At 44.1% G+C, this 10,000-nt stretch overlaps 1 protein-coding gene across 1 annotated transcript in view; it reads left to right on the forward strand.

The window, feature by feature from the left end:
• LOC143284209 (uncharacterized) overlaps positions 1-10,000 on the forward strand; it is a 27,310-nt gene that overhangs the window by 16,200 nt on the left and 1,110 nt on the right. The window contains exons 11-14 of the mRNA XM_076591220.1: positions 1,082-1,194; positions 3,799-3,943; positions 5,823-5,949; positions 9,231-10,000. The exon at positions 9,231-10,000 is cut by the window's right edge and continues 1,110 nt beyond it. Of these exons, the coding sequence (XP_076447335.1) occupies positions 1,082-1,194; positions 3,799-3,943; positions 5,823-5,949; positions 9,231-9,483 (638 nt within the window). The 3' untranslated portion in view covers positions 9,484-10,000. The remainder of the gene's footprint in view (positions 1-1,081; positions 1,195-3,798; positions 3,944-5,822; positions 5,950-9,230) is intronic.

Raw genomic sequence — 10,000 nt, forward strand, 5'->3', positions numbered from 1 at the left:
CAAGACAGCGAGAGGATGTAAGAAAGTTTGCAAGAAAGGAAGAAAGAAAGATTACAGATTATTGACAAAGGTAATTGTATTGCTGTTCTTAAATGCATTATTTGGTCATAAATTATTATTCAAAGCATTGTCGCTGTCAGATTTTGATTGTGAATATCATGTGCAATTTTGTTTACTGCTTCCTTGGACACACTTAAGGCGAAACAACGAAACATCCAGGTGAGGGCGACACCGTGAAATTCATGATCTGTTTTCTGTGTGAAATTAAGAAGAAGAAGACTCATCATCATCATCATCATCATCATCATCACAGTAATAACGATGATGCTGCTGCTGATGATGTTTATAACAATAATAATCATCCAACTGCCACTACCAACAATGATAATAATAATAGTGATAGTGATAATTATAATAGTAAATGCTAACAATAGATAATGATAATGGCAGTGATGATGATGATGATGACTTCGTGTGTGTGTGTGTGTGTGTGTGTGTGTGTGTGTGTGTGTGTGTGTGTGTGTGTGTGTGAACAATAGTTTCCCACATTTCTTGGTTTGTATAACTTGATATTTTCTATCAAGAAGTGATAATTATTGTGTATTTACAGTCAACTGTTGTAATGAAAGAGTAAGTGGGATTTTTTTTGTTAATTCTGTTAATTATAAGGCATCTATACGTATCATCATCATGTCCAGTATCAGTTAAATATGTGGTAGGTATAGCGTGAGGCGCTCTTTTTTCAACAAGTATCATAAAAATGATCAAATGTCATGTCATAACGTATCGTGGTACAGAAGTCTGAGTTACGGATTTCTGTCTGTTAAATATTTGTTGGTGAAAAATATTTTTTGCTTCAAATCATTGTGAACAACTGACATCTAAAAGCGGGACAAATAGTTATCAAAATTCCGTTGACGAATCCTTAAACTGAACAAATAAAAACCACGTGTGTGTGTGTGTGTGTGTGTGTGTGTGTGTGTGTGCGTGCGTGCGTGCGTGCGTGCGTGTGTGTGCGTGCGTGCGTGCGTGTGTGCGTGTGTATGTGTGTGTGTGTGTGTGTGTGTGTGTGTGCATACAGGTGCTCGGGACACAGTGGTGGTGGACCTGGACTTTGAAGGACTGAGCCTAAAAGAGCTGAGTGACCCTAACCTCATGTCGTGGGTCCATCATTCCTCCTACATCCTGCCTCAGGTCAGTGTTCCTTTCTTAACTCATTGAGCCCGGTCCCTGAGTATCTCTCTGGCGTCAAAATTCGTTTCATTAAAACGGTGTTCACGTTCCTGCATTTGCAAAAACCTCAAAGAAAGGGAACTAACTTCTACAGTATTTCTGCGTGTGTCCGCGTGTGATATGGAGGGAACACAGTATATCTTCTGTGGATTTTTTTTCTGCATCAGTTTGACAAGGAAGCCAACCGACGCTGTAAAATACCAATGGTTGAATGGGTTAAGGATGCGTCACTGCGTTCAGAAAAATCTATATTGACTCCACTACATCTTCTAGGCAGATGTTCGGCCAACAGCACGACCCAGTGCGCTTAGTCAGGCCTTGAGTGCAAGCATATATATTTGAGTACCTATCAGAGTGGATTTCTTCTATAGAATTTTACCAGAGGATGGAACTAGTGTTGCCATGGATTATTTTCTAATGTGCCAAGTGCGTGCTGCACATGGACCTCGGGTTTATGGGAGAAGGGGCGAGAACTGGATACTGTATCAGCAGATACGTGTCTTACCCATTCTGCCACCTTCCTCCCCAGATAAGCGTTAGGATTGACCCTTTGACTGCTGCTGACAAGTGTGCTCGTCAGTGAAGGGGTGTCGCCTGAGTGAGGTATAACAGAGTTTACAGGTCAGGACGTCAGTGAAGGGGTGTCACCTAAGTGAGGTATAACAGAGTTTACAGGTCAGGACGTCAGTGAAGGGCTGTCACCTGATTGAGGTATAACAGAGTTTACAGGTCAGGACGTCAGTGAAGGGCTGTCACCTGAGGTATAACAGAGTTTACAGGTCAGGACGTCAGTGAAGGGGTGTCACCTGAGTGAGGTATAACAGAGTTTACAGGTCAGGACGTCAGTGAAGGGGTGTCACCTGAGTGAGGTATAACGAGTTTACAGGTCAGGACGTCAGTGAAGGGGTGTCACCTGAGTGAGGTATAACAGAGTTTACAGGTCAGGACGTCAGTGAAGGGGTGTCACCTGAGTGAGGTATAACAGAGTTTACAGGTCAGGACGTCAGTGAAGGGCTTGTCACCTGTGTCAGTGAAGGGGTGTCACCTGAGTGAGGTATAACAGAGTTTACAGGTCAGGACGTCAGTGAAGGGGTGTCACCTGAGTGAGGTATAACAGAGTTTACAGGTCAGGACGTCAGTGAAGGGCTGTCACCTGTGTGAGGTATAACAGAGTTTACAGGTCAGGACGTCAGTGAAGGGCTGTCACCTGAGTGAGGTATAACAGAGTTTACAGGTCAGGACGTCAGTGAAGGGGTGTCACCTGAGTGAGGTATAACAGAGTTTACAGGTCAGGACGTCAGTGAAGGGCTGTCACATGAGTGATGTATAACAGAGTTTACAGGTCAGGACGTCAGTGAAGGGGTGTCACCTGAGTGAGGTATAACAGAGTTTACAGGTCAGGACGTCAGTGAAGGGGTGTCACCTGAGTGAGGTATAACAGAGTTTACAGGTCAGGACGTCAGTGAAGGGGTGTCGCCTGAGTGAGGTATAACAGAGTTTACAGGTCAGGACGTCAGTGAAGGGCTGTCACCTGATTGAGGTATAACAGAGTTTACAGGTCAGGACGTCAGTGAAGGGCTGTCACCTGAGGTATAACAGAGTTTACAGGTCAGGACGTCAGTGAAGGGGTGTCACCTGAGTGAGGTATAACAGAGTTTACAGGTCAGGACGTCAGTGAAGGGCTGTCACATGAGTGATGTATAACAGAGTTTACAGGTCAGGACGTCAGTGAAGGGGTGTCACCTGAGTGAGGTATAACAGAGTTTACGGGTCAGGACGTCAGTGAAGGGCTGTCACCTGACTGAGAAATAACAGAGTTTACAGGTCAGGATGACAGTCACCAGTCTTTATTTGGACTGCTTCCACTTGGGATTGCGTTACTGTTGTTCAGCGACATCAGTTACAACAGATCAAGGGATTCAGAGGCGCCCAAATGACAGTTTTAAAGAGCTAGAAACTTGTTTTTGAATGATATGTTTGGTTTTTGTTGTTTTGTTTTTTTATCATGGCACTGGTTTATGCGGAAAAGGTCTCAGTACATAAAGTTTTATTTCTCGTGTTTTTGTATTCTTAATAAATATCGTATTTGTATTTGGATCCCGCTTCAAAAGGGGCTGTGGAGTGTATCGACTAATGTTTCGTTTTGTTTCGTTATCACTCACATGTTTTAGTATACACATTCGTGGTCAATGATTATACTATCCATAATTTCAACTCAGAGGACTTAAGACTATGAATTATAGTCTAAAAGATTGTCGTATACAATATCAAACGATTGTTGTGTTTCATGTTCTCGAACATTGATTTAAACTGAATTATTAACTCGACATTTCTGTAAAAAAATGAAACTCAATGTCTTGAAAAGATTGATGATGCAGCAAACTGGACATTGTGAATCATATTTCACAGCAGACCCCTCCCCCCCCCCCTCTCTCTCTCTTTCTTTCTTTCTCTGTGTACGCACGTTCTTGCGTAAATACATGCGCTCAGCGTGTCTCATAACACTTGTTAAAACAACAACAACGTCAACACCGTAAAGACTCCAGTGTGTGTATTTGAGTACAGGGGCGCACGAGCTGGTTCAACCCGGTGCAGAGGTCAGAGGGCGAGGAGGGCAACGAGGAAGGAGAGGAGGAGGAGAGGGAGGAGCCGGATGAACCGGAACCGGAATCGGGGCCTCCTCTACTGGCTCCTCTTGCCGAAGACACGGGTTCGTGAGTGTGCTGGACTGTGTACACCACTCACACAGAGACTGTGCTGTATATGCCACACGCATAGAATGCACACACAGATTGTGTTGTATACACCACACATACAAAATACACACACCGATTGTGCTGTATACACCAAACATACAAAATGCACTCACAGATTGTGTTGTATACACCACACATACAGAACACACACAGATTGTGTATACACCACACATACAAAATACACACACCGATTGTGTTGTATACACCAAACATACAAAATACACCCACAGATTGTGTTGTATACACCAAACATACAGAACACATACAGATTGTGTATACGCCACACATACAAAATACACACACCGATTGTGTTGTATACACCATACATACAAAATACACAAACAGATTGTGTTGTATATACCACACACATAGAATGCATCACAGATTGTGTTGTATGCACCACACACACAGAATACACACACAGATTGCGTTGTATATACCACACACACAATATACACGAACCATTTGTGTTGTATACATCACACATACAGAACACACACACCGATTGTGTTGTATACACAAAATATAAACACACTCATACCAATTGTATTGTATACGTCGCACACACACACTAAGTACATGACCGAGTGTAACAATGTGTGGGAAGATACCAATGCTAAGATCGTCAACAGAAGAAAGGCGCGTATGCAGACACATGAATAATGAAATTTCGGAGTATCTGAAAATTGTATGATGTTAAGAAGTTTCTCTCACCGCTTTTAGACAGCACATCAAACCAGTGTATAGACGAAGTGGAAAATAGCGTATCGGGATCATTAGTGTGGTGATAGCGCTAATCGTGAATGGGCGAATCTGGATGACCAGTTTAACGAAAACAGGATCAGGAATAGGAGAATCAAGATTACTCGTTTTGTGACATGTTGATCGAGAATAGGCCGAAACAGTAACAGGCGAATCAAGGATAAACGAGTCAGGTATGGGTGAATCGGGAATAGACGAATGGTGATGACATCCTAACAAAATATATTTTGACAAGAACAACGACACAAGACGATGAGTCTCCTTTGGGGCCGGTAACAGCTGGTCCAGACCAGAGGACCGGTTAAAACAGCCGAGTTATAAATGATGTATGATACTGATAATCAGTCCAGTCCGAATATGACCATCAGAACAGCAGAAAAGGCATCTGCTGTCCCGACTATTTGGACTCTCTCGGCATTGAGGGTTTTAGGACAGTCGGCGTTGGGGTCGTTCCCAAAGGCCAGCAGGCACACCAAGGCTGCAATACTTTGAGCCAGTACAATATTGCCCCGCACTTTGAGAGTCACAGTCCTTCAGAAAATACTCAGTTGTTCATGATTTCCCATTGCTGTGGAGAAACCATTCATAATACAACTCTCACTTTGCTGTTGGCCCAACTGTAAGTTTCAGTTTCAGTTTCAGTAGCTCAAGGAGGCGTCACTGCGTTCGGACAAATCCATATACGCTACACCACATCTGCCAAGCAGATGCCTGCCCAGCAGCGTAACCCAACGCGCTTTGTCAGGCTTTGAAAAAAATAGAAATAAAATGAAATAAAATAAAGTAAATTAAAAAAAATATATATAAAAAAGAACTACTACTACTACTACTACTGATATGTATAAGACGGAAAAAACTTGATGAAGTCAACTATAAGCGTACAAAAAATAAAATAAATAAATAAATAAATAAATAAATATATAACTAACTAACTAACTAAATAACTAACTAAATAACTAACTAAATAATAATAATACTATCAAAACAACAACAACAACAACAAAAACAAAAACAAAAACAAAAAAAAGCTGTAAACTTACGTCAAATAACGATGGCACGCCTCACGGACAGGTCCCACCCCAGAGCTCCCAGGGTGGATGGCGCGCGCATCTACCCGTCTGGTGCCAGAGCACGCGCTGGCCAGTGTGCAGTCCCTCAACTGGCCTGGGGCCGTGGCTGTGGCCGCTGACCAGGGCAGGTGGGTCATTGGTTGAGATGTGTTGTGGTGTGTTGTGTTCTTTGTGTTGTGTTGTGTTATAGTGCTGTGTTCTTTGTGTCATAGAGTGTTGTGTTGTGTTTTTAAAATTGTGTGTTGTGTGTTGTGTTATAGTGGTGTGTTCTTTGTGTTATAGAGTGTTGTGTTTTTTAAATTGTGTTGTGTGTTGTGTTATAGTGCTGTGTTCTTTGTGTTATAGAGTGTTTTTTTTGTTTTTTAAATTGTGTTGTGTTATAGTGCTGTGTTCTTTGTATTAGAGATTTTTGTGTTTTTTTTTTTAAATTGTGTGCTGTGTGTTGTGTTATAGTGCTGTGTTCTTTGTGTTATAGAGTGTTGTGTATTGTGTTTTTTAATTGTCTTGTGTTATAGTGCTGTGTTCTTTGTATATAGAGTGTTGTGTTGTGTTTTTAAAAGAATTGTCTTGTATGTTGTGTTATAGTACTGTGTTCTTTGTGTTAAAGAAAGTTGTGTTGTGTTGTTTTTTTGTGTTTTTTTTTGATTGTGTGTTTTTTTAATTGTGTTGTGTTGTGTTATTTGTAGAACAGTTCGCAGAGGCCTTTGAGAGAGAATTCGATGCATCGCAGCCCAGAGACTCTGCCACAGAAAGAAGGGAAATGTTACGAGACACCATGCACTGCATTGCTATGGCCACCTTCAGGAAGAAAACCGCGAAGTCCCACGACTGGTTTGAGGCCAAATCATCAGAGATGACTCCCATTATTGAGGCCAAGCGCGCTGCACTCACTGAGTACAAACAGTCACCCAGTGAGAAGAATCTGCAAACCCTCAGGGCCGCCAGGAGTAAGGTTCAGTTTAACGCCAGGCGATGTGCAAATGAGTACTGGACAGAGCTCAGCGTAGAGATACAGAATGCTGCTGAAAGAGGCAACATCCGAGGGATGTATGATAGTATGTAGGCACTGGGACCAACACAGAGCAAGACTGCCCCCCTCAAATCCTCCACTGGGGAAGTAATCAACGATCCTAGCCAGCAGATGGAGAGATGGGCAGAACACTACTCCGACCTCTACTCCACAGAAAACATGGTGTCCAACTCAGCCCTCGGTGCCATCAAGTGCATGCCAGTCATGGAAGAACTTGACGCAGAGCCAACTGAGGACGAACTCAGCAAGACCATTAACAGCCTGACATCAGGCAAGGCACCTGGCAGTGACGGAATTCCCCCAGACCTCATTAAACACTGCAAAACTATTCTTCTGCATCCTCTGCACACAGCCATCTGTCAGTGCTGGAATGAGGGAGCTGTACCGCAGGACATGAGGGACGCCAAGATTATCTCCCTCTACAAAAACAAGGATGAACGGAGCGACTGCAACAACTACAGAGGCATCTCACTTCTCAGCATTGTAGGCAAAGTCTACGCTGGGGTCCTCCTAATTCGCCTGCAGAAACTGGCCGAACGCGTTTACCCGGAATCACAGTGCGGTTTCCGAGCAGAGAGACCCACGGTAGACATGATCTTCTCCCAAACCCAGGAGAAGTGCAGAGAGCAGAGGATGCCCCCTCACCAAGGCCTTTGACCTAGTCAGCAGAGACAGCTTTTTCAGGGCTCTTCGAAAGATCGGCTGCCCCCCCCCCCCCCACACCCCCCCAAACTCCATCAATTCACTTACCTTGGGTCCACCATCACCGACAACCTCTCCCATGACACCGAGATCGACAAGAAGATCGGGAAGGCAGCCACAACGCTAGCCCGCCTCACACAAAGTGTGTGGACAAATCCCAAGCTGACCACGAAGACAAAGATGGCTGTATACAACGCCTGCGTCCTCAGCACCGTGCTGTATGGCAGTGAGGCGTGGACCACACATGCTCGTCAGGAGAAAAGGCTCAATACCTTCCACCTGAGAAGTCTACGGCGCATACTCGGCATCTCCTGGCAAGACAAGGCGACAAACACCGAAGTCCTGACTCGCGGTGGCCTCCCGACCATGTATACCATGTTGAGACAGCGTCGGCCGCGCTGGCTGGGCCACGTTCGCCGCATGGAAGATGGTCGCATCCCCGAAGACATCCTTTATAGAGAGCTCGCCACGGGGCAGAAAAGCATCGGCCGCCCACAGCTGAGATACAAAGACGTTTGCAAATGTAACATGAAGGCACTTGAGATCAACACTGAGTCATGGGAGGACCTTGCAGATGACCGCAACAGATGGAGAAGCACACTCAAGAATCAGCTACGGATTGGTGAGGACAAACTGTCAGCTGCTGCAGCAGAAAAGCGAGCTCGCAGAAAAGGGACGGCAGCCAACAGACCAGCATCAGCTTACACATGTGACCGCTGCGACAGAGACTGTCCCTCTCGCATCGGTCTCTACAGTCACAGGCGACGCTGCTTGGTCCAAGCAGACAGCCCAATTAGACATTAGGTCGGATATACTCTATCCATGGTCAGCCATGACCGAAGGAGGCCTACTACTGTGTTATTTGTGTTATGGTGTGTTGCAGTGCTGTGTTCTTTATGTTATATAGTGTTGTGTTGTTGTTTTCAATTGTGTTGTGTTGTGTTGTGTTGTGTTGTGTTGTGTTGTGTTGTGTTCAGTGGTGTGGTTTGGTGTTGCGTTGCGCTGCGTTGTATTGCATTGTATTATATTGTATTGTATTGTATTGTACATTTATTTATTACAGCAGATTTCTCAGTGTGAAATTCGGGCTGCTGTCCGCGGGGAGAGCGCGTCGGCACAGTGCAGTTCCACGCATATACCTTTTTTCCCATCTGGAAGTACATTTTTGTTTCACTTTTAAAGTGGATCGCTATACAGACGAGAGACCAGAAGACTGAGAGTTAAGACATACAGACAGACAGGCGGATGCAGAGACAGTTGCGCACACGTGCATTTTTGCATACTCGCAAACACACACTTTATACACACTTATAGACCACCCCCTTCTACCTCTCTACTGCCTTTACCATCTCTCTCTCTCTCTCTCTCTCTCTCTCTCTCTCTCTCTCTCTCTCTCTCTCTCTCTTCTTCTGGGTCTCTCTTTCTCTCTGTGTGTCTGTCTGTGGGTTGACTCGATCCACGAGGTTAGAAAAGGAACGTCAGTGATTTAGAGAAACACACACACACACACACACATGCACGCACGCACGCACGCACACGCACACACACACACACACCCACAAACACTATATGTATTTTGGTTAATTCAACATTTGGTTTAATCATGTAGCCCTTATGAGAAAAACTAAATGCACAGCTTCAAGATGTCCTTGAAAACGAAACCAAAACTATCAACAGATTCTTCGAAAACCTGTACGTGGGTTGGGGCCAGAAGGCATGTGGCGACAACTTCGAGCCGGCACTGCCAGATCTCCCGATGGACGAGTTCCCCACAGGACCGGAAGTCATTGAAACGGATGACCCCTCGCCGGAAACGGAAGCCGCCATTCGCGCGGCTCTTCGGGAACAGGAAGCGGCGGGAGAAGAGGAGGAGGACCTGGAGGATGGAATCATTGAGGATGACGACGGGGGGCCTGACTTGTCAGATTAGTGTGATAAGGATGATGGAAAACAACAACAACAATAACAACAAGAAAAACCTCACAGGGTTTGTGTGTTCCATGAAAATCCCACAGATATCAATGTGATGTCATATTAGTGTGATGATGAAAACTCAAGGAGCTATGATGTCATACGAAAATTGCACAGAAAACAACAACAACAATAACAACAAGAAAAACCTCACAGGGTTTGTGTGTTCCATGAAAATCCCACAGATATCAATGTGATGTCATATTAGTGTGATGATGAAAACTCAAGGAGCTATGATGTCATACGAAAATTGCACAGATACTAGCATCATATTGAAAATATCTCACAAGTTAATGTGATATAAGGAAAACTCAGAAGTTTGTGTATTTTCCGAAAATTGCACAGATATTAGCGTGATTTATCTTTATAAACATAGAGAAAACATAGCAACCATAGAGCTTTTGAGAAAGTGAAAAGAAAAACAGTGGAAAGTGATTATAATGGCGGAGGGTTAAATATGATAAATATGTTAGAAA

This window comes from Babylonia areolata, chromosome 1, assembly GCF_041734735.1.
Source record: "Babylonia areolata isolate BAREFJ2019XMU chromosome 1, ASM4173473v1, whole genome shotgun sequence".
NCBI lineage: Eukaryota > Metazoa > Mollusca > Gastropoda > Neogastropoda > Buccinidae > Babylonia > Babylonia areolata.